Below are 24335 nucleotides of genomic sequence, written 5' to 3' on the forward strand. Positions count from 1 at the left end.
TATTAATTATGGTATAATATACTATTATGATACGATATGATATTATCATATAATTAAATAATCACAGAATCATCACAGAATCAAATGTTTATGGTCCCGATTCACCAGGATCCAGGATGGCTGATTCCATCCTTAAATTAATTGCTATAAATATTTTTAGAAATCTCGATTGGAAAAAAATGAAGAATAGGGTCTGGACCGGTAGAACCAGAAAATGTCCGCCACTGCTATGCCCTATAGTTCATATTACACTATAATAAACACAATTACAGCCAAACTAGGTTTCTATGTTAAGTTATGTTATTCTACTGCGTTTTTAATTAGCCATACTGCAGTGTATTATCATTGTTACCGTTTTTTGGCAGAAAGTATTGCTTTATGAGATAGTAGTGTAGTAGAGAAACAGGAAATCGAGGTCAGAGAGAGAGAGAGAGAGAGAGAGAGAAGGTAAACATGCGAAACGTGACGGAGTGTCGAATTCAAACTCAGATCCTCGCAGATCATAGCTGCCGCAGCCACCAGGCATCCCTTGCGGAGCATTATATGTAGGGCTGTCACGAGTACATATTTAAGTAGACGATTCAATATTTACTTGCGTTTTTTGGCAACAGTGGAACATTATGAATAGAATCTAAATGTATCTTTGGCGTCGTAATCACAAATAACACAGGGCAGATATGACCAATGACTTGAATTGTACAAAGACATTACTGACAAATGTAATCATCTTATGCTTGTATAAAAATGTGAAAAGAGCGGAAATAGCTTTTTAGAAAATGTTTGAAAATGTATGGATACTTTTCAACATGGAAACGATTGAAGATTATGCAAGAATAATTGTGATTATCGCAAATAATTCCATTAGATAATATTATGTAATAATTATATATGACCATATAAGTACATCCTGTTTGGACTAAGCATTAGTATTATATGCATCTCAAATAGAAAGTTTTATATAAGTGTCGGGCAGAAACCTCCAATCTCCATATTTTTGGTTTGTGTAAATTGTGATTGCGTAAATCAACGTCCTGCTTGATCACGCTACAACGTCACGCAAAAGCAGCAGATCCGTATGCTCGAAATGCGGCGCAAAGCTACGTGTTTTGAGCTACTTTTGCCGTTTTTTTATTTGAATCGTGAAAAGTAACAGTGTTGGACGTACGAGGTTTCCCCCCTGACAGAGACGATATAATAATAATCATGTTCAGACTACAGGATATTAAAATATAATCGGTAACATTGATAATATGACTGCCTGCCTAAATATGTCCCAAACCGCCCCCTATGGTCTTCCACTGCTGGCCTGCTCGCTTTGCCTAAAAAAATGGCAACTAAAAAATACGGGGAAGCAGCTTTTTGCTTCTACGGGCCGTCGGCATGGAACAAGCTCCCACTGTACCTTCGTCAGGCAGCCTCTGTAGACATTTTTAAAGCACAGCTCAAGACCCACTTCTACAACATTGCTTTTAATTGATCTATTATTTTTTGTTATTCATGTCCTCACTGTATTGCATTACTGCTTGTTTTTTAATGTCGTTGCCTTGCTTTTCTTTTTTATTCTCCATTGTTCTGTAAAGCACTTTGAGCTGCATTTCATGTCATGAAAGGTGCTATACAAATAAAGTTTTATTATTATTATTAATTATTAATAATACCACACATTGTCATATGTTAAATAATTATAAATAGGATGCTAAAGCGTGACGCCGAGTGAAGCAAGCAGCCAAAATAGCATTGTTATTATCCAATACTGTCTTGGTCAAAAACTCAAAATAGCATTACCCATTATGACAAAGCAAAATTATGAGTATTAATTTAGCTTCATGGACCTTCCTCACTTTTACACTTTGACTACCGTAAATACATTTAAAAAGTATATATTACGTATACGACTCTCCAGATTTTTTTTATATAAAAGAAATCTAATCTAATCAACAACCAGATCAAAACAAATCTCTCCACCGAGCTGTACTCTCTAAATGATTGCATCAAGCCTCTTTGAGGCCAGACGGGTCCATTTGACTTGCAAAGCAAGAGGTGGTACACTTGTGATTTAGGTCTGTAACAGAAAACAAGATGATGACATAATCATATGTTCTAGTTTTGAGGACGCACAACTCCAGCCGTGGAATCAAGTGGCGGCGTGGGTCTGCAATCACGTTAAGTGAAAGACAGAGAGACTAGGCACAGAAAGAGAGAGACTCGGGGTACAACAGTTGATCAAATTAATAAAAAAAAAAAGAATAATCAACCACAGATTATTTAATGAAAAGATCAAATAACATCGATCGAACCATACCATATAGTCATTATAGGCAAAAATTGTTCATATAGCCCAGGACCACCAACAGGTGGCCCTGACCATGCATTTAGTAATGTAGCAAAGTGAAGATGTTGTATTTTCTTCCACGGAACCGTGCACTAAACCTTTTGTGCACTGTTCCTTGGAAGTGTGTCAATGTTCTCTTCTATTCTTTCTTCCTATTCCCCCTCTACCCCCCCCCCCCCCCTCTCTCTCCCCCCCGACACGGTCGAGGCAGATGGCCGCCAACCCTAGAGTCGGGTTCTGCCTGACGTTTCTTCCTAAAGGGGAGTTTTTCGTTACCATTGTCGCAATATTGCTTGCTCTGGGTGGATCTTTGTTGGTTGTAAAGTGTCTTGAGACAACTTGTCGTGATTTGACACTTTAATAAAATTGAATTGAATTGAAAATGTTGTCAGAATTACTGGGAAGTCTGAGGTTAAGAAATTCCACAGAAAAGGGAAATAGAATCTCAAGGGTAAGTTACCTCATTGAGTCATCATTATTAGGAAATGTGCCCATATAATCATGTCATCCTGTGCTATATCTTGCACGTATTTGAAAATTTTACTATATTATATATATATATATATATATATATATATATATTACTATTATTAAAATTATTAAAATAGCCGATCTACAAGATCATAATGTGTGGATGTAGATCAGCTAGTTGAACTATTTTAAAATATTTTTCAAGATAGTAAAATATGGCAAGATATACAGTAGGGCCACATGTGTCAGTACTGTATATCAGTTAAGTCCGTGGACCATCGTTTGAGAAACAGTATTCCATAGCAAGTGTTACGAAAGCACTAATCTTAGCCCATATCCCATTGCAACACAACAGTGGTCCCCAGGTTGATTCTTAGTCAAGATGGTGGTCCCTGGTTCACAATCAGTTGAAAACGGATAAGACGATCTTCAGTTTCACTGCATGTCGCGACTCACAATACCATGTGATGATAGCTTGCAGATCAGCTATTATTCTGCCAGACACCGTTGTGCGATGAAGCATAAATATATATATTTTTTATAATATAAAATAAAATGTTTTTATCGATTGTTTTAAATCGAAAGATTGATCACTAAGAAAGTAATCGATAGTTGCCGCCATAAGAGAGACCGGCCGCACGGTGACCACGCGGCCGCCACTTAAACCCCATAAAAGTCCTCTCTGTATTTTTATGTTATTGTGGGGTAAGCTTTTTTTTTTAAGATTTGTTTTTGGCTTTTCTGCCTTTTATTGATAGATACAAGAGGAGATTGACAAGAAAGAGGGAGAGAGAGACATGCAGAAAAGGTTGTCATGAACAGGACTCGAACACGCAACACGCTGTCAGAGCCTATATGTGCCTGGACCACAAGGCCAGCGGGCGGCCCGTGAGGTAAGCTTTTTACTGAAAATAGCAGCTCTACAAGCTCACAACGACACGTTGTGAGCCATGGTTTTCCCACAAACGCTTTCCCCGCAACACGGATGCCGGGGTTTAAGCGATTTAAAGAGCAGTTAACTTACTGTCCACCTAAGTGCCCAGACAGCCATTATTAAACCGCATAAGCAGTGTGATCTCAAAAGGGATTAAAAGTTGTCATGCATGATCAGGCCCCACAGGTGATTGTGTGAGGATTGAAAGACACCATTCCATGAAGTTCCAGTTTGTTTATGTCTTACCATTCCATGCTTGGTTGGGATGTGGTGTGGGGTGGGGTGGGGTGACAGCCCACCGAACAGCAAAACAAAGTTGACATTAGGACACAATGTCATGTACTGTTATAGTATAGCAGTAGGCAGACTAATAATAGGCCCCACTTTGACAGTATGCAAATGGTCAGGATACACAGCTGTGTCTACTAGTGTATCATGTGGCTCGGGAGGGTTGCAAAATTACTCTCCCTTCATGGTATGTACACTTGAATTCCATAACACAGCTTCAGGTTTTACCTTTACTCGTAAAAGTGTTTCACTTTACTCTGTGATAGAGTTCTCAAATTCTGCCCAAACCAGACCCTGTCACCCTACCCGACCCGACGTTGTATTCCATTAGTCGAGGCCTGGCTCAGTTAGGGCAGGCCGGGCCCAGTCAGGCCCGTTGGGAACTCTAATCCCTTCAATTAATGACTGACGCTTTAAGTCAGGTGGCTGGCAGATCGCTAGCTGAACTGGCCACAGAAATGTTATGCAGGTGACGGGTGTTTAAATGTACAACCTTTAATGTATTAGCGTCTCACATTTGGATGCTAAGACAAAATTGAGACTCATTGATACATTTTACTAGGGATGGGCAGTGTGAACCGAGTGGTGCAACTCCCGTCTATTGGTTCTCTGTATCATTCCAATTTGTATCGTCCAATTTCTTCTCTGTATCGTTCCAATTTCTTCTCTGTATCGTTCCAATTTCTTCTCTGTATCTCTGGTGCCCCCTACTGGTATAAATATGTAACATACTCGTGCTCACTTATACATACATACATACATACAGGTACACACACAGGTACACGGACGTTGCTGGATGTAGGAGTGGTTGCACCACTCAAAAACCAAGGATAGTACAACACGTATGCCAAATCATATTACAATACCCAAAATCTCACATGATCTCTCGTCACAGAGAACGACATCGATATATTGATTGAATTTTTTATTTCACAGTACGTAGAATGGGTACATTTCAAAAGTCAATACAAAAGCTGCTACCTTGAGGACGAAACCATAAAAAGCAATGTTTACATCGGGGTCCCCCATTTTCAATTCATCATATAATTTCAATATATTGCCCACAATGCCGAGACCTAATTCTTCCTCATCATTCCAATGCATTCCTGACTGTTGTTAACTTATTTTGTTTGATAATCAAACAGCAAGACAAGCGAACCACACAAATCAAACAGGGAAACAAGCGAAGCTCACAAGTCAAACAAGGAAACAAGCGAACCTCTCAGGACCAGCTCTCATCTCTCTGTTTAATTATTCTTCTGTGAGGTGAATTGATGATGAGAGAGCTGCTCGTCATGGGTGACAAGTTCTGAAAACTGCACTCCAATGGTTCCCAAACTTTTCAGGCCGCTACCCCCAAAGATAATCAAAAAAAGAAAATTGTTTACAAGTTATACATTAGAATGAATTACTCTACCACATTCATTAAAAGAAAAGTTACATAATGCAGTCAGCTATTCAAATAGCACAGACTGTTATGAGCCGAGTAGGCTCTGACAGCGTTTATCACAGAGAAGCCCGGGTGCATCTGCTGCCACTGGTTTCATTTAGCTGGAGAAATGTTTTTGAGGTTGTTGGTTTTCAAGCTTCAAAGGAGCTGGTGAAGGGCAAAGCCTTTAGCCTTTAACAACTAAACTGGAGTCAACCACTGTCGTTTTCATGTCGGATTACCCCATAGGTACACAGGCACAAATGGTAAAAGTGTTCTAAATGTAGCTATAGCCTAATTCTTGAGTCAATCGGAATCAGATTAGCTGCCAGTACAGAAAGGCTACAAATAGACCAGGCCCACAATAGCAGGAACTAAAGACAAGCATCACAATAACTCAGAGTAGTAGGGCTGGGCAATATGGGCAACAACAAATATCTTTGATCACATACCTCAATATCTATATTGTGACCACAATATATATATATAGTATGACAATATTTAGTTTTTGTTTCCTTTACAAAGATATTTAAAAACAAAAGCTCACAAGCTTGTAGATAATCTATTGTCAGTATTTGTTGCAAGGCATAAGTGATTAGAACCAGGGTAAGACCATTTAGGTCATATAAAGATTAAATAAAACATCTGGGTTTCCGAGGCTATATAAAGATTAACTCCCAGATGTTCCCCAGTCCTAATACACAGTAACTAAAAACCTCTATATCCCTAAAGAAAATATATAAAAAGGCAAATTGTCTATAGCCACAGAAGGATCAAAAAGGAGTGGATGTGTGTCATGTTACTGTACAAATCATTTCCTTACAGTTACTATCCAAGAGCGACTGACCCCCATGGCAACAGACGCACACAAAACAATTAATGTTTCCCCTGGGCAGTACTTCTGCGCGTTTGACAGCAAACTACAGTCAGTGTGTTCACCGCATTCACCGCAAACGACATTCCATGGCCTTGATAAGACATGCCCATGATAAGAGGTGTGCCCTCACCTCCCCAGTGCACTGTTAATCACCACATAGGGTTTTGTTACCTAACCTTGTGAAATCAGTACAGTGCTCCCTCAGTCCCCTGGCATATGCTTGACAATGACAAATTTGTATAGTATAGTTTGCTGATAACTTTTTTGATGCAGTATAATGTCTTTGCAGACTGGATACGTTTTTTGGAAAATCGGCGCTAAGAATTTGAAAAATGCAGCAGTGTGCACGAGGGGACCTTAACTCATTTTGAGCGGGAACCCCTTTTGGTGTTAGCATCATGTCATGCTTTAGCTATTGAAAAATAGCAGATCTACAAGCCCATAGCGCTTGTAGGTCTGCTATTTTTCAGAAAACTGTCAGGATATGGACATTTTTTTAATCTGAGGTCAGAATGGGTGAAGACATTACTGGTATGTGGCTGCAAAAATAAAGTGGCAGACCACATAGTGTCAGGTGGCTTCATTCTTGTCACCAAGTTTGTGAGGGGGGGGGGGGTGTTCATTTGAGATGGTTTGTAATATTGCTGTTGGATGTTAGATCAAAGCCGCTGTGTGCTCACAGGCTCACACAGTATAGGGTCAGGAGTTCCCCGACCCTTTCAGCTCTAGAGTCGACTCAAAAGTTTTTAAATTGTGAAAATGGCCCCCCATCTACGAGCTCCCATTGCATCATTATGTGCCTCATTGTGAGCTAGTAGATCGAATTGAAACATTTCTGAAAAGAAGTTCCATTTAAAAGAATACAGATACAAATCTGAAAATCTTTAGAAAGGATTGTAGAAGTTGTTCCATAAATCCATCACTTGTCTACTTTCACTGTGCTGGCATGTTGTTATATCCCTCAGAATGAAAATACATTGCATGGATGCAACTTGGACGTATCCTCAGTGATGTATCCCAAGTTCATCAGGGTTTCGGGTCTCGCGAACATCATACCCCACACTCGGGTGACCCAGCCGGGGTGATCAAGTCCCGACTTACGTCCCAGTAGCTACCCTCGATCAGACCCACTAGGGAAAGACCAGGGCCACACAATCCGTTGGAACCACTCCGGAACTACTATGCCGGGACTGAGAGGTACTATTCTGGCATGTGGAGGGACTAGGCTCCCATGATATAAACCTTCATCCATCTCTAATAAAGCTTCTGTCCATCTGTCTGTCTTTTTAATCTTGCTCACACAAGCTAAAACTTTCCACTGCAGTGTGTGATCCATGGAAGCCTGGAAGGTCATTAAAATGCTTAATGCGTTTAATATGTAACCTTTTAAAACTTTCATTTCACACTTTAGGTCAATAGCCACTGGCAGCATGGGCTTAAACATTGCCCAAATACGGAAATTGTGATATCACACACACAGTACTGATGTCATAGAGCAGTTGATCTCAACCTACGGGTCGGTCCCCCAAGGGGGGATCCCCACTTTCTGTAGTTATGTATTCTATAGGGGGGGGGGGGGGTGTACTTGAAAAATAGTAAGTTACTCACACACACAACACTCACAACACCTCCAGTGTAACTTCATTCCTGGATGTCTTTTCTCACAGACCGAAGAAGAAACATGAGACCTTTGTTTTAAAACTAGTGACTTCCTGATGCTCAGGGTTCCTCTTGCACAGAGGACATTTTGTTTAAGATTGTAAAGCTTCAATTAATTTGTTTTTAATTTCTGTCTTGATTCATGCGTTTATTTTATTTTTATTAATTTCTTTAATTAATGCTTCTACGGGTATTGTGTTCTGTATTGTTACCTCGGCTACATTGAAGGTTATGATGATGATGATGAACTAGAATTATTTTGTTTGGACGCTCCCCTAAAACCTTGACCAGCTGTGTGACCACAGTTTTTAACACCACCATAATGTGTCATTATGCAGAATAAATGTATGCGTGTATTATGTCTGTATAGTACACACACACAGAGACATAACAAAATGTTTGAGGTGGTAGAATCACTCTACAAGACATTTTGCTTAGTGAGGTAAAAAGTTCAAACACGATAAAAACACAATACAAAATAAATCATGTACACAAACCAGCTTGCATAGAAAAACTCCACCACCATCACAAACCACCACCCCCCCTCCGGCAGCTTACCTGTGTTTTCCTGTACTCGGAGAGCTGATATAGGCCGAGGAACGCAGCGACAGCCCCGCCGCCGATGATGGCTGTCCGCTTGGCAGCCTTCCGGAACGCCATGGGTCCTACACAGTACACACACGGTCAGAACAAGGAGCAGCATGAATATAATACAACACAGACAGCCAAGAGGTAGAGACAATTGGGCCAGAAGACAGGGGCTGAAGGACATTAGATGGGGACAAGGGTCATCTTGAGAGCAATGGTTCTCAACCTGTGGGTCTCAGGACCCCCAGGGGTGTCTCCACATGAAAAAGGTAATCAACAAACTAACAGATCAAACATTGGCCAAATCGGCACAATATAAGAAAGAGGCAAGAATTGTGAAAATAGCCTATTGCGAGGCATTGTGAGCTTGTAGATCTGCTATTTTCACAATAGCAGGGGGGTCACTCACTAAGGCCTGACAAGTTGAGAACCAATGATGTGTAGAGAGACCCAGAGAGAGGGACAGAGGTTTTCTGTGCAGTGTTACTTACAGAATGTTGGGTACGTGCTTGTGCATTAGCATTATGGACGTGCGTGTCTGAGCACGTGTGTCCTTGAATTCCTGCATCCGTCTAGTGTCTATATGCATTGTATGAATACTATAGACACAATCGCCACAACAAATTCTAATCGTTTTTTAATATATAAATAATTAACTAAATCCATTAGTCTGATTTAGCACTTAAGCCCTATATTACAAACTTTTTTTGTACAAATGGAAAATAGCATATCTACATGCTGCATGATGGTGTGAGTGACTGCGAGTGTGTAGATCTGCTATTTTTGCCATCATTGAAAATAGATTTTTACCGTGCATGCATGTGTCCTGACCGTCCTCGTATGCCTGCATAATCATGTGTGTTTTGTACACACAGTGTACAGTAAATACGTTTTCAATGTAATGGGGACGGAGGGGTGGTCTTTTAGATGGGTCCCAGTTACATTTTGACTTCAACGACGTACAGTACCGAGTACAGTATTGCACCCCAGAACCCTCAGAGGGTGACATGCTTGCATCTTTGCTCAATTTAGTGAGTCGCAGGATGCAGGCTATTGTACATGGAATGTACATGTGATGTCTGATGTGTGGGTACTGTAGTAGGTGTGCACTGCACGCTGCACCCATGCATGCTTGCACACAGGGATAGGCATGCGCTCACATAGTACATGCACTGAAAGTGTGTGTGTGTGTGTGTGTGTGTGTGTGTGTGTGTGTGTGTGTGTGTGTGTAATTTGTGTCTTCATGCATGCATGCTTGTGTGTGTGAGCACAAGGGCCCGTCAGTTCCACAGCGACCAGGGAATGTTCCCCAACATTCATGCATTGTTAGCGGCATGCTTACGTGGCACAATAATAGAAAACAACTTGGTAACCTTAAACTAAGGTTGTGACATAAACGCAAACATGCAGGCTTTTTTTTTTAAACAGCAAAAATAAGCGATCTTCAAGGCCGTTTAGCTTACGCTATTCAAAGTGTATAGGGCTCAAGTGGTTGAGTGAGGCACTAAATTGCCAACAACCTTGCAACCAAGCAGAGAGTGTGTGTGTGTGTGTGTGTGTGTGTGTGTGTGTGTGTGTGTGTGTGTGTGTGTGTGTGTGTGTGTGTGTGTGTGTGTGTGTGTGTTTTAATATTTAACGGTTTGTCCTTCATGCAGTCTAAAAGGTTAAGGTGTGCTGGTGTGGAAATCTGCAGTAACAGGTGTTGGCCCTTAAGTAGTATTAAATAAAGCATGCATGTTAACCATAGACATGTACACTATGGACAGTAATGGGTAGAGCGTGACACACTGCCGGTCTGGGGTTAGCAGGGGTCAAATGCTGCTGGGGACACACACGCTAAAAATGGATGGACGCTGGACGGTACAACCCATAAGGTGCTTCGAATTAACTTTCATATCGTTGCTGTCGGGCAGATACCTCTTAACTCTGTTATAACTTTTTGTGATTTTTTTCGTAAACAGCACTACTTGGTCACACCAGACCAAAGCATCAAAAGTAGCAGATCGGCAAGCTCGAAATGCGGCGCGAAGCAACGTTTCATTTTGAGCTTCTAGATCTGCTACTTTGGTATTTTAATCCTGAAAAGTAGGCCTAACAGTTTTGGATAAATGAGGTTTCCACCAAACGGAGCCCATTATGCTCTGTAGTAGATCAACAAGTATCTTGTAATGCGACACGTTGTGAGCGAAAGCTTCACCCACACAATAACAGAAAAGACACCAGGAGGTTCCAAATAGACCCTTACAGGTCTGTAACTCTGAGAATGTACAAATGGAACGAAATGGACCCATAGAGCCAACTCTGATAGTGTAGGCCTACACATGGAACCAAATGGACACTTACAGGTCTGTAACTCAGAGAATGTACAAATGGAACAAAATGGACCCATAGAGCCAACCCTGATAGTGTAGGCCTACACATGGAACCAAATGGACACTTACAGGTCTGTAACTCTGAGAATGTACAAATGGAACGAAATGGACCCACAGAGCCAACTCTGATAGTGTAGGCCTACACATGGAACCAAATGGACACTTACAGGTCTGTAACTCTGAGAATGTACAAATGGAACGAAATGGACCCACAGAGCCAACTCTGATAGTGTAGGCCTACACATGGAACCAATAGTAAGAGACGTGATTTCAGCAACTCATTGTGAGTCAGCAAGCATCATATGGGTTTAGGTTTGGGAGGGCTGGTTGTAAATGTGTGATCCATGGTTTAATGGAGAGTGACCAGACCAGGGGTGTGACCACAGTGGGTTGTTTCTACTTCAGGGTGACAGAAGGGACAGATATACGACTTGTGTGTGTGTGTAGTAAAAGTAAATGTCACAGGGTTTCATTGCACACACACACACACACACACAAATACATAAAGAACAGTTACCAAAATATATTCACAATGTTTTGTATTAAATTACATTTAGCAGCCCATTGCCTCACATAGTTGCATAGCATGTGTTTGAGTGTGTTGAAACACAATGTTGTATTAAGGTAATGTTTACAACATTAAATTATTAGGCTATAATTAGGATTCTACATGTTTGTTTAACGTCACCATCATTAACAAAATCACAGCCAAGGGAAGCCCAGAATGTCTACGCCAAGGGAAACCCCATCCAATGTGCTAACACCTGTCAGTCAACAGTGTATGGAAAAAATTAAAGCATGACGTTACGTTTCCATTTGTAGGATGGGTTTTTTATGGTTATTTCAAGCATGAGCTGTTTTTTATGACCATAAAACAAACATAGCATTGAGTGGTTGCTATAAATCATGTTGTGTGATTCACACAACATAGCCTTGGCTTGGCTCAAGACTAACAACATATATGTATATACAGTATATTGCTTTGTATAAGCAAAATAATAATAAATATATAGGCCTACATCTGTGATAGTCTTGAGCCAAGGCTCATAATACAAACATAAAACACGTTATATTGTATTTCCATTATTTTCTAGTCTTTTCCAGTGAAGAGACGCACAGTTTTAAAGACGCAGCTGCGTCTCTGTATTCATTAAGCCCAGAGAGCTCGCATGTCTTTATTATTATGTTTATGTTATCAAACGTTAAACAATATCACATAAAGTGACCAAAACAGACAGTTATTTTTTTTAGAAAGATAACTTACAGGTTTCTTGCCGTTTGTTGTGGTAGTGTTGCTGATGCAGGGCGTCAACTAGACTGACAACATCGCTTATCTTTGGGTTTAACAATCAGCCCACAACCAGGAAGCCAGCCGCGGCGTTGTGAGTGACACGGTGGGAGAGCCAATGGGACGCGCAGGAAAAGAGACGCTCGTCTAATCGCGTGCGTTTGTGTGAGGAGGAGGCGGCGCTTATACACGAGTATATAATGTAATGTTGCACAATATTCTATTATCCATAGAGTTGTATGAGGGACCGTCCAGGACAGGATGATGATGATGCGTGTGTGCGCGCGCGCCTAAAACTGTTTTTGTCCTGTTTCCTCATCATGACAACACTCTTGTTTTCATTATGTGTCACAATGTCAGGCTTGGGTCAGTCTCCGTGGTTCAGTTACTTTTGCTCTCCAAAGTGTGTGTGTGTGTGTGTGTGTGTGTGTGTGTGTGTGTGTGTGTGTGTGTGTGTGTGTGTGTGTGTGTGTGTGTGTGTGTGTGTGTGTGTGCGCGTGCGCGTGTGCGTGTGTGTGTGCGTGTGTGACTGTGTGTGTGTGTGGGGGGGGGGATCAAGGCAATTAAAGAAGGGTTTTGAGCACTTTAAAACGTGATTAATCTGATTAATTAGTAATCTGATATATTAGAATATCAGAATCAGTTTTATTGTCACATCACAGATTGAAGTAATCATGAAATCATGAAATATGTTTTCTAAAATTCGTTTTCTATAGGCTAGGCCTAAAACCTATATGAATTTTATTACAGTATATTATACCTGTATCTTTCAACTCATGAAATACACGCCCCTAAATAGACAAACGAACATCATGCTTGTTTGTGCGTAGTGCGTTCGCCTCCATGCGTAATGGCCCGTGTCTCCGGTCTGGCACGTGGCGCCCGCCCCACATAAACAAAAGCACATTGTCAGTGTCAGTCTCAGTCAGTCTGCAAGAAGACAAGGAGTTGACTGGACGTGCATCAGCTCTGCTCTGCTGCCAGTGTGGAACTATATATACTGCATGGGAACTGGACATTTAAGCTATATAGCCTATACTACCCAAACAGTCCGGATGGGATTCAGTACTGCAGGACAAAAATATAAGGTATTGTGAATTTTGAATTATTTGATAACCTTTTCCCTTATATTATTTTTCTTGAACATCATAAACAAGCATGTATTTTATCCATGCACTGCACAATATGCGTTGTGTGCTCAATGTGATGCTATATCCACTATAGTTAAATTAATTTATGTGTATAGGCATATATTAGCCTATACTTTAGTTTTCGGGAGTTTTTTAGAGGATGACAGTGCAGTCCTACAAGTAATATGTAACTTCGATGTCATCTCCGTCGTCGCCGTCTCCAGATATTGCCATATAGGCTTATGTGCTCATGGCGACAGTTACGCATATGCGCCTTTATTATTGTAAAATGCGATACGTGTGGTTTGGATTTGATCTTAGGCTATCAAGACTATGTCAGTAGACGTAGTAGTACTAGTGCATGCAGGCTATTTGGCTACCCAACTCAAGGCCAATGAAAGTCTTGACCAATTAAGGCTAGATCTAATTATAGAGATCGACGGATGGATGATGGAAGTGTGTGTGTGATTGCAGTGAACATGCCCTGCGTCCAAGCGCATCCGTGCGGCTCTTCCCCTCAAGGAGCCAGCAGCCCCGCGGCGCAGCAGCAGCAGTGCCCCGGTGGCGGCGGCGGCGGCGGCTGTGACCTCCTCCTCACGCCGGAATTCGTCAAGTTCAGCATGGAGCTGACCAACAACACCGAGGCTGCCTCCTCCACCTCCACCACCACCTCGGTCCCCGGCAGTAGCAGCTTCGGCGCCTTGGTGGACAACTACTGCTCCGGCTACGACGTCAAGCCGCCGTGTCTGTTCCAGATGCCCAGCGTGCACCACCACCATCACCACGGCCACGGGGAACTGTCGTGCGTCAAAGTGGAGGATGTTGTCCACACGTCGTCGACGATGCACGGATACCACCAGCATCACCACCACCACCAGCAGCCCGAGGAGATGCTCGCTTCCCCCGGCGGCGGCGGATCCGTTTACTACAACAAATGCCCGTCGCCTCACGCGCCGCCGGTCGCCGCCTCCACTTTCCAAAGTCGCCCTCATCATCATCTTCACGGACACGCGTGGGAAGACTCCGGGTGTCGGTACAGCTTTCGCCAGGACTATTTGGAAAAGAAAAGCGCACTGTCCCGCCTCTCTCTGTTTTCCCTCAAGCACAGCAGCAGCCTGCAGCATCACGGCAGCCCGGCGGTGAGCCACCTGAAGTTTGACGGCTCCCTGCACGTGTCCATGAACCTGGAGGGTCCCGGGGGTCTTCTGGGCTCCTCCGGGGGGTCCGGTGGTGTCGTGGGGGGGTTCCCCCACCACGTCCTCCAGTTGGCCCACGGTCACCACTATGTGGATTATCACCATCATCATCAGGCTCCCTCGGCGTCTCAGACCCCGAGCGGCACAGGAGCCTGCTTCACCCTCACCACCACGGAAGGACTGTGCGCGGTCTGCGGGGACAACGCAGCCTGCCAGCACTATGGAGTGCGCACCTGCGAGGGCTGCAAAGGATTCTTCAAGGTAGTGGCTCATGGCTATGATTGCTTCAATACTTTATTAACAGTTTGCATATAAAGAGCACATTGCAGGAAAGTATAATTCAATAAAATAGCGTTACCGCAGGCCTGCTATAGAGGATCTAAAGGCAAGAAAGACCAGGCTGGATTGTTTCCATTGGGGTCCTTCATATTACAATTCAGGAAGATTTAATGACACTATATGCAAAAACATAAACGGTTTGAAAAATAAAGAAATAAAAAAGAAATAATACAGTAATTATTTTACATTTTTGGCTGACTGGCTGACTGCTGACTGACTTACTGATTGATACTTGCAGTGCAACGAGTTTAAAAAAGACGCCATTTGTGTTATTGTTTAGTCTATTTTCATTTGACATGGACATCACAAATCACAATCACATTAATTTAATTGGACGAACCGGTTCATATTGTTTAAAGCACGAGTGCTCATTTTTAACACCTGCGCCCTGCACTTTTCAAAAATAGATATAGGCCTAAATCTAAGTACAAAATAAATTATGTATATATAGGCCTATAGCCTATATAAATAGCGTATAGGCTAAGCCTAATATCAATGATATACGCTAAACAAAGCCAAAGTTTCCATGTGGTTCATTCGTTGAACATTCAACACTCTGTTTCTTATATGCAATCACGATGGATCTATACTTTTATATGCCTATACCCTGTCCTTTATTAATGTGACAATGGACAACATCCATATGTCATTGTCAACCCATATAGGATGATACATGGATGAATACATGGATGATATCTATTCTCTGCCCATGCGATGAACCGAATATATATATAGGCTGGGCCAACACAGGAAGACACGTTTTCGGGCACATAATTATTAGCAAAATGCCCTGTGGAAATGGTCACCCACGTACTAAAGTGTATGTATCAGACATGTGCTATAGCAGAAAGATCCCGCGAGGTTTATAAGTTATGACAGACCACGGGTCAGTATTTGCGCATGCACGAGCTGAACTGTGGGAGTCTAGAATGTGTTACAGCTTCGAATGGCTTGGACGTGGAGGACAAATTTGGAGAATGTGATTAATTTTCTAAATACCATTTTGAGGCAACCCAGGCTTTATTTGCTTTGTCTTAAAAAAAAGGCCCATAGAGCGAGAATGGTTGAATGACAAGAGAGAGCCTCGCGGCTACTGTCAGAAAGTCTTAAATAAATGCATGTCAGTTCAATTCAATGGAGCTTCATTGACATGAGAAAATACGTTTACAAAAATGCCAAAGCAACTTAAGTGTCAAAATGTGTGTGTGTGTGTGTGTGTGTGTGTGTGTGTGTGTGTGTGTGTGTGTGTGTGTGTGTGTGTGTGTGTGTGTGTGTGTGTGTGTGTGTGTGTGTGTGTGTGTGTGTGTGTATATATATATATATATATATATATATAGTAAAGTAAGTAAATGTAAAAAAGAAGAAAATTGTGAAAGTATATATACCTATAGGCAATTAGGCATTGTGATTGAAGCCTATATGTCACATTGCGTCGTTATAGGGCAGGCCTATAGGGTATAAAGCTTTTTGAAAAAAATAGCTGCAATATTTTGCAGTCAGCCTAGCAGCTCTGTTTATATTATATAACTCAATGTAGTACAATGTAGTAGGCTACTATACAGTATAGCTCTCAGCGTCATCATCTACGGGTGATATCAAATTTCTAACTCGTATAATGCCTCCAGTGTGCAACGGTGACGTGTTGGCCTAAAATTGAAACAAATGTATGTTTTGTTCTGTTTCTTTCCTCCCCCTCCCAGCGCACGGTCCAAAAAAAAGCCAAATATGTGTGTTTAGCTGCCAAAAACTGTCCCGTAGACAAACGCAGGAGGAACAGATGCCAGTACTGTCGCTTCCAGAAGTGCCTTGCCGTGGGGATGGTCAAAGAGGGTGAGATTACAATCATCAGGATTCAGGAATACATGGCTTTATTACATTTATAAGATGACATCATCTATAGAGACTACATCCGATGATTCGTGCGTAACGGTAATTGTGCGCAATTACGCACACGCATGGAACACAAGTGTTTACCTGCGAGCAGTGTTGGGCAATAACGAGTTACTTTTAATAAATTACTGTAATATTATTTTATACCAGTAGTGTAAGACCAAACTTAACAGTAATATTACATAGTCTTGTGAACAAAAGTATTACTCATGCAGGTTTGTTTGCTGCCTCTTGAAAACATGTCGTTTAAAATGGTCAAGAGAGATTGCTGCATGCTTTATTTTCTAGACTGTATACTTATTTAGATATTTTCTATCTACAGTACATAATGTGTAATATGCAGTAGAAACAGAGTTCAAACGATGAGAGACTGTTAACTATTTAACTGTTTACTAATTTGTTTTATATAGCCTTGCAATGATTCAGTTTGGCTGTTTGGTGACTCTTATCATTCAGCTCTAAAAGCACCTGGCCAAACAGATTGTGTTGTTTATAATATGTAATATAATATTGATTAATTGCAATTAATATAGTATTACTTTTTTTAAGGAGAGAATAATTACAATTTACAATTTAGGCATTTAGCAGACGCTCTTAATCCAGAGCGACTTACATTAAGCAAGAACAAAAAGCATGGGAATACATCACATAACAGCATTTATCATGAAACATGCGTAAGCTAAGAAAGTAACAGTGGAATATCTATATAATGAAACTATACATATAAACTATACATATATACTACTATGCTATACATATGTACTATGGCGTGCTATGACTATATACAATGCAATTATAGTGCTGTCTACATAACATGCATGCAGACATAAGTCTGTATCAAATGCTATCTAAGTCTACAGAAATGCTATCTAAGGGGGTAGGGTAAGTGCTATGGGCCATGATGGAGTCTGAAGAGGTGGGTTTTCAGACTACGGCGGAAGATTGGGAGTGATGCTGCAGTTCTGACTGCAATGGGAAGTGCATTCCACAGTTTTGGAGCCAGAAGGGAGAAGAGTTTTGGATGTGTGGAGCGTTGTCCCGGCGTTTTTAGTGAGGGTACTTCCAGCTTCCCTGCGTTGGCTGATCTGAGTGCGCGGGAGGGTTTGTAGGGTTCAATCATACTTGCAAGATATGGGGGAGCCATACCTTTGGTTGCTTTGAATGCCAGCATCAGAGTTTTGTATTCTGTGTGGGCAGCGACCGGGAGCCAGTGGAGGGAGCGGAGCAGGGGGAGACATGTGAGAATTTTGGCTGGTTGAAGACCAAGCGAGCTGCGGCATTTTGGATCAGCTGGAGAGGCTTAAGTGCACATGCTGGTAGGCCAGTAAGGAGGGAGTTACAATAGTCGAGTTTTGACAAGACTGTTGTCTGGATTAGGAGCTGGGCTGATTCCTGGGTGAGGAACGGTCTAATTCGTCGTATGTTATAGAGTGTGAACCTACAGGATCGAGTGACAGCTGTGATGTGAGCTTTGAACGAGAGCTGACTGTCCAGGACAACACCAAGATTCCTGGCTGTTGGGACAGACGTTACCAGGGCGTTGTCTACGGAAATATAGTTAGCTCCCGCATAGGGCCGGACTTAGCTGGGAAGAAGAGAAGCTCAGTCTTGTCTGGGTTCAGCTTGACGTGGTTGGAGGACATCCACTGTGAGATGTCAGCCAGGCATGCAATTCAATTCAATTCAATTCAATTGTATTATAGTGTCAAATAAATCACAACAAGTTGTCTCAAGACACTTTACAACCAACAAAGATCCACCCAGTGATGCGCTCTTCATGCCTGGCTGACATCTCACAGTGGATGTCCTCCAACCACCTCAAGCTTTTATTTATTTATTTGACAGGGACAGCACTCATTAATCAACATGTCAGTTTTCACATCAATGTAAATGGGCCAGAGTTAGCCAAAGCTAAATTTCATCTGTAGTCCCTGGCTGAACCCAGACAAGACTGAGCTTCTCTTCTTCCCAGCTAAGTCCTGCCCTATGCGGGAGCTAACTATTTCCGTAGACAACGCTCTGGTAACGTCTGTCCCAACAGCCAGGAATCTTGGTGTAATATAAGTATAACATTACTATGCTGAGTAATTTTGCCCAACAAATGCAGTGTTGATTTTGTTGACTGAAACAAGAAGATTGTTCGATTATACCTTATTTCACTGACGAGTGACAAAAACAAAAAACGAAGCTATGATGACTAAAAATATCTTGTGATAGGGGCCTATTAGGAGACTAAAACTATCTAGACTAACTAAAACGTTACATTTCAGACATTTCCTTTTTGTGTGTCTGTGTGTCATCTTAGTGGTCCGTACGGACAGTCTGAAGGGTCGGCGGGGTCGCCTGCCCTCCAAACCGAAGGCCCTGCTGCCGGATTCTTCATCATCATCACCACCATCATCATCATCCTCACCTCCCGGATCCCTCCTGAGCGCGTTGGTCAGGGCGCACATGGAATCCAACCCTCCCCCCTCTCGCCTCGACTATTCCAAAGTAAAAGCTCTTCATGTATTCTATACCAGTTTATAGCATATATGTTCTAAAGGTCAATAGCACTATAAAACATATGCCATAGATCAGGGGGTTTCAACTCTTTTCATATCAAGGTCCATTATTTATTTGGCATTTGAGCCATGGATCACCGTTTGATGAGATTTATCCTCTCTGCAGACCAGATCAGAGTCAGAATCATCATCAGTTTTACAAGTAAAAGTAGATCATCTATTTTCACAAATTTTGCCTCTTTCTTATATTATTTGGTCCTTTGTCATCTGGGGAAAAAAACTGCTTTAAAACAGTGAAACATCCAGTTACTGTGCATGCAGAGGATACCACCCGCCGATTAAAAACAATCCCCCCGGTCCCTCTCAGTTCCAGGCGAGTCCGCCAGGCAGTCCTCTGCATGCGGACGACGCGGAACACGTGCGGCGCTTCTACGAGCTGCTGACCGGCTCCATGGAGGTGATCCGCGGCTGGACGCACAGGATCCCCGGGCTGACCGCTCTGCCTCGACACGACCAAGACCTGCTCTTCTACTCCGCTTTCCTGGAGCTCTTCGTCCTAAGACTGGCCTATAGGTATTTCACCCAAAAGTGTAGTGGTTAGACTAGAGCATATATGCCTTATGGAAGGTCGTGGGTTCGAACCCTGCCTGCAGTCGTGCAGTCGCAACGGGTTCCTATAACGCCAAATCAAATGGGTTTAGATGAGCCAGATGAGCCAATTCATTTTCAATGAGAGTCGCATGGTTTTGACCTTGTTCGATGGAGGGGAGGAGGGCAGAACACAGCCATCGAACAAGCCATCGTCAAATCCACGTGACTCCCATTGAAAATGAATTGCAGGCTGTCCGACACACATAGGAGACAGGAGACACAGAGACACACATCTCTCATGTGTCAGTGTGAGTGGAGCTTAATGTTTAAAAGCAGTTACAGTGGGTACTGTAAGTCTGCAATCAAAGTTTTAAATTGACTATGTTATGGGAGAACAGATCTTTAATTTAAGCGTGGTTGGGGCATTAAAACAAATGGCTGTTTTCCCCAACTCTTTACTTTGGGAACCTTTAGTGTGAGCCATGCAGTGACTGGAGCATGTCATATGTTACAGGATTCCAATCCAGCAGAGCTTTAATATGCAATGGCAAAGTCTCAACAATTGCTTTAAAAATGAATAGGTACTAGTGTCGGCCAAGGAAGGCCAAGCCACTCTGTCATATACTGTAGGATGCAGTGATGATGAGTTCTATAAGGTTCTCCCGATACAAATTGCAGAGCAGAATGATAAACGGCACCCAAGAGCTTTTCCATCTCCATAGTCCAACACATAGAAAGAAAGACAGTTTCAATAACTCAATTCATGTTGCTGTCCATCATAACATCAGATCCAGCCCGGAGGAAGGGAAGCTGGTGTTCTGTGATGGCTCCGTGTACCACCGGCTGCAGTGTGTGCGTGGCTTCGGGGAGTGGATGGACAGCATCGTGGAGTTCTCCTCCAACCTGCAGAGGATGAGTCTGGACCTGTCCACCTTCTCCTGTATATCCACCCTGGCACTGGTCACGGGTAAATAGGATAATTTATTGATTGATTTATTGATAATTATGATGAAGAAGGCTGTGCTGCCCGGCCGCTACATGCGGGTTATTAAGTTTTTATTATAGATTAGCGTTTCTTTCGAGACATCAGAATTATGAAAACTGTGTCGAAATGTTACAAAGTTAGTGTGCAGACTTTTATTTTTTTATATTGCCTTATCCACTGTTGGTCCTGCACCTGCCATCCAGTAGATGTGCCAGTTCCTTTCTTTCTCTAGTGTTATCCCAACTTTTTACTTCTATTACATAGAACAATGACAAACAATAGACCTACAATATAAAAACAATATACAACATAAGGTAACAACACTTCAAGGTACAACTATACAATCAACAACAGGCAAATATGTTTTCATAGTGCACAGGTTAAATCAAACACTTTCAGTGTTTGATTTAACTCTGAGAGTATAGTTACAAATGAATAAATCAACACTGAGGATTTGACTGTGTAAAGTAGCTTAGGCTAGGGGCTATGATACAACATTTATAAACATTTATTGATTGATTGATTGAATAGACAAATTAGTAGCCTAAACAGTGGTACGATCTTTCGACGATGCAAAAAAGGATACACAAAAAGCCCAGAGGGCCTGTTTCCATTGTGGACCTTTACTGTATGTATTCTATTCAATTCATCACTTTTCAGAGAGGCACGGGTTAAAGGAACCCGGGAAAGTGGAGGACCTCCAGAACGCCATAGTCACGTGCCTGAAGGAGCACGTGGTGAGCTCTAACGACGACGAGGACGACGGAGGAGGAGGAGGTTCCTCGCGTCGAACGAACCATTTATCCGAACTCTTGGACAAACTGCCCGAACTGCGCACGCTGTGCATCCAGGGACTGCAGAGGATATTCTACCTCAAACTGGAAGACCTGGTGCCACCGCCGGCCGTCATAGATAAGCTATTCTTGGACACATTGCCATTTTAAAGGACAATTCCGGATTAACCATTTTCTTACTGAATTCGGATGTTGTTATGTCCAATAACGAGTGGAACAGGTGAAAAGTTACATAACATCCAGAGCGCACTGCAGCTCCGACCACTTGGTCATACACTAAATTGCTTATTTTGCTCGCTCACTCGAATTTTCTTTATTTTGTTATATGTTTTTTCTACAAATTTTGTCTTTCATAATGACCAAATACAATGCACAGTGTTTTGTCCCAAAGGGGCTTCTGTAAAAAGGTGAACAACCCTATGACAAAGCCTGCATGCTCTGAGCTACGGTATGGTTCTGGATGCAGTGCCTCTACCACTGGTTGTTGTTGGATATAATAACATCAGTTTATGGTAAGAAAAGCGCTGGTCCGGAATTCTCCTTTAACTATCATCATGTAAATACTATAGAAACATTTTATACGTACAGAACATTTTTCATTGTTGATATCGAACGTCGTGGTCAAAACCGTTATTTCGTTCTCCCTGCGGTTTTGTCAAAAGACATATCGTCTCTCCCTTGGAATGTATCCAAAACTGTTAACTCTGCAGGATTCGAATGAAAAAAACATAAAAAGTAGCAGATCTACAAGCTCAAAACGAGTCGTGACCATGTACATGCTACAGTCCCCACTGTCTCCTGCAGGCTTAGAGATCAGTCAGTGGGGAACATGGCTGATGAGATGTTGGCGACACTGTTGGCCCCCCCCCCCCCCCCCCCCCCCGGTTTTACAGTACTGCAGAGTGGCGCAGACTGTAGCTTTTTGGGTTTGGGCTGTCGTCAACAAATATATATGGAGCAAAAGGAAAAACAGCTGCATTAACCTGCCCTTGTAGTCTCCTCTCCTGGTACTCTACCAGGAGAGGAGACCACAAGGGCAGGTAAATGCAGAGGATAGATTGGCATGATGCTTTACGAAACTATTAATTTCTGGTTGTGTGTCTATTGTTGGCATGCCTCCAAGAATTCCCCCATCAACTTCAGTGTCTCCTATATCAGTGGTTCTTAAAGTCAAATTTACATTGATTTTACAATATACATTGGGGGTCCCAGAGATAGAAATGCCATTACATGGGGAGTCCGTAGACTAATGCATGTCAAACTGGGGGTCCTTGAAAATAAAACGGGTTGAGAATCACTGCTAGAGCCGGAAAGAAATTCTCTTATGGGGGTCCCTGGCATATCTTTTCAAATGGGGGTCCGCGGGCTGATTAGTGTCAATTTGGGGGTCCTTGACATGAAAAGGTTTGGGAACCACTGATCTATATTTTCCTTAGGTTATTTATAGTAGGCCTATTATAGGCCTATTAGTCACGCTGTGTTAGATATACAGTTAGTCTATGAGGTTAACTTGTATTATCAAAGTTGTATCTGTTAGATATGGATAGGCCAAATCAATGTATGTTCTTTAATGACTGATTTGTTAATTATCCAGAACTTTTCATTTAATAGGGCTTTAATAGGCCCTGTGTCATTCTGTCACAAGTTAAGTGAATAAAATAATTCCATAATTGTAGACTAAAACAGCCCAAACATTCTGATTTTGAGTTGTGTAAATGTTGTTTGTCTAAAATGTTATTGTTAAATTGTATTTATTTATATTTATTAATTTTAGAGGTAGGGCTAACACATAATGGACCAACACACCGGATTAGTCTCCAAAGGGTTTCTTTCTCGATATCCGGACCGTTTGTGATGATAAACCTTATATTGATTCATTTAAATTAATCAGAGCCCCACTCCCAAATTATTCTTTGTCCGTTGTGTCACAAAATGCAAAACATTCGGTTTATAAAAATGAATCAATACACCGAGGTAATGAACAACAAAGCCGAGGAAATAGTGAATGCATTGATTGGTCTCATATTATGGTGAGGTACCCATTTCCAAATGCATACACAAATGTCCAGTTTGGAAAGTTTTCAATTGAAGGTATAGGGTAACTTAAGTGACTTTCCTATATATTATATAATCTTTATTTCAGACAGTAGTCCATATCACATAAGATCAACGTACAAAAAAACAAAAAGACAAACAACATGGGAAAAGGATAAAAGCGAGCAATTAATACAAAACACAAGTACAGTAGTGCATATAAAAGTACTGACCTACCTAATCAGCAGCAGGCTGCTGAACCAGTGCTTGCGCAGCCTGGACGTGACCCGGTAACATCTCTTCATAGGGTTCGTTAGTGCCACTATGATACTGTTACTAGACAGTACACCTCCAGGCGTTGCATAAAGTTATACATCAGTTGTCTTAACAAAGCATCACATGTGGGCACACCAACAGAGGTAAACAACTGACTAGGAACACGTAGAAGTAACGCCATTATATGCCACTCTGAGCCGTTGCATGGTTTTTACTCTGTACGAGGACCATAGATGGGCTGTATACAGTGGGGTGACATAAGATCTGAAGTTCAGATCAGTAGATGTAAAATGTGCACTGTTCAGATTCTGCACAGTGCACATTTTACATCTACTGAGAACATAGAACATTTTCTATA

The 24335-nt window shown here is 41.9% G+C and overlaps 2 protein-coding genes across 2 annotated transcripts in view; one reads left to right on the plus strand and one right to left on the minus strand.

Annotated features, from left to right (window-relative positions):
• Positions 1–12304, minus strand: part of LOC310854174 (glycerol-3-phosphate dehydrogenase, mitochondrial-like) — a 37525-nt gene extending 25221 nt beyond the window's left edge. Inside the window, exons 1-2 of the mRNA XM_083758707.1 lie at positions 12215–12304; positions 8549–8655 (exon numbers count right to left, since the gene is read on the minus strand). Of these exons, the coding sequence (XP_083614833.1) occupies positions 8549–8650 (102 nt within the window). The 5' untranslated portion in view covers positions 8651–8655; positions 12215–12304. The remainder of the gene's footprint in view (positions 1–8548; positions 8656–12214) is intronic.
• An 887-nt stretch (positions 12305–13191) lies between these two features.
• On the plus strand, positions 13192–22516 carry LOC310853871 (nuclear receptor subfamily 4 group A member 2-like). The gene is made up of 7 exons (XM_083758345.1): positions 13192–13326; positions 13843–14825; positions 16604–16733; positions 19099–19286; positions 19665–19870; positions 20677–20855; positions 21534–22516. Exons 2-7 carry the CDS (start codon positions 13848–13850, stop codon positions 21815–21817), a joined length of 1965 nt encoding a protein of 654 aa, XP_083614471.1. The 5' UTR covers positions 13192–13326; positions 13843–13847; the 3' UTR covers positions 21818–22516.
• Positions 22517–24335: the final 1819 nt, after the last annotated feature.

Source organism: Protomyctophum parallelum (genome assembly GCF_964188405.1).
Source record: "Protomyctophum parallelum genome assembly, chromosome: 23".
Classification (NCBI taxonomy): Eukaryota; Metazoa; Chordata; class Actinopteri; order Myctophiformes; family Myctophidae; genus Protomyctophum; species Protomyctophum parallelum.

Coding starts and splice junctions, on each gene's coding strand:
- LOC310853871 (XM_083758345.1), top strand. CDS start 13,848: ATGCCCTGCGTCCAAGCGCATCCGTGCGGCTCTTCCCCTCAAGGAGCC. Junction 14,826..16,603: donor GCTGCAAAGGATTCTTCAAG/GTAGTGGCTCAT, acceptor TCCCCCTCCCAG/CGCACGGTCCAAAAAAAAGC. Junction 19,287..19,664: donor CTCGCCTCGACTATTCCAAA/GTAAAAGCTCTT, acceptor GGTCCCTCTCAG/TTCCAGGCGAGTCCGCCAGG.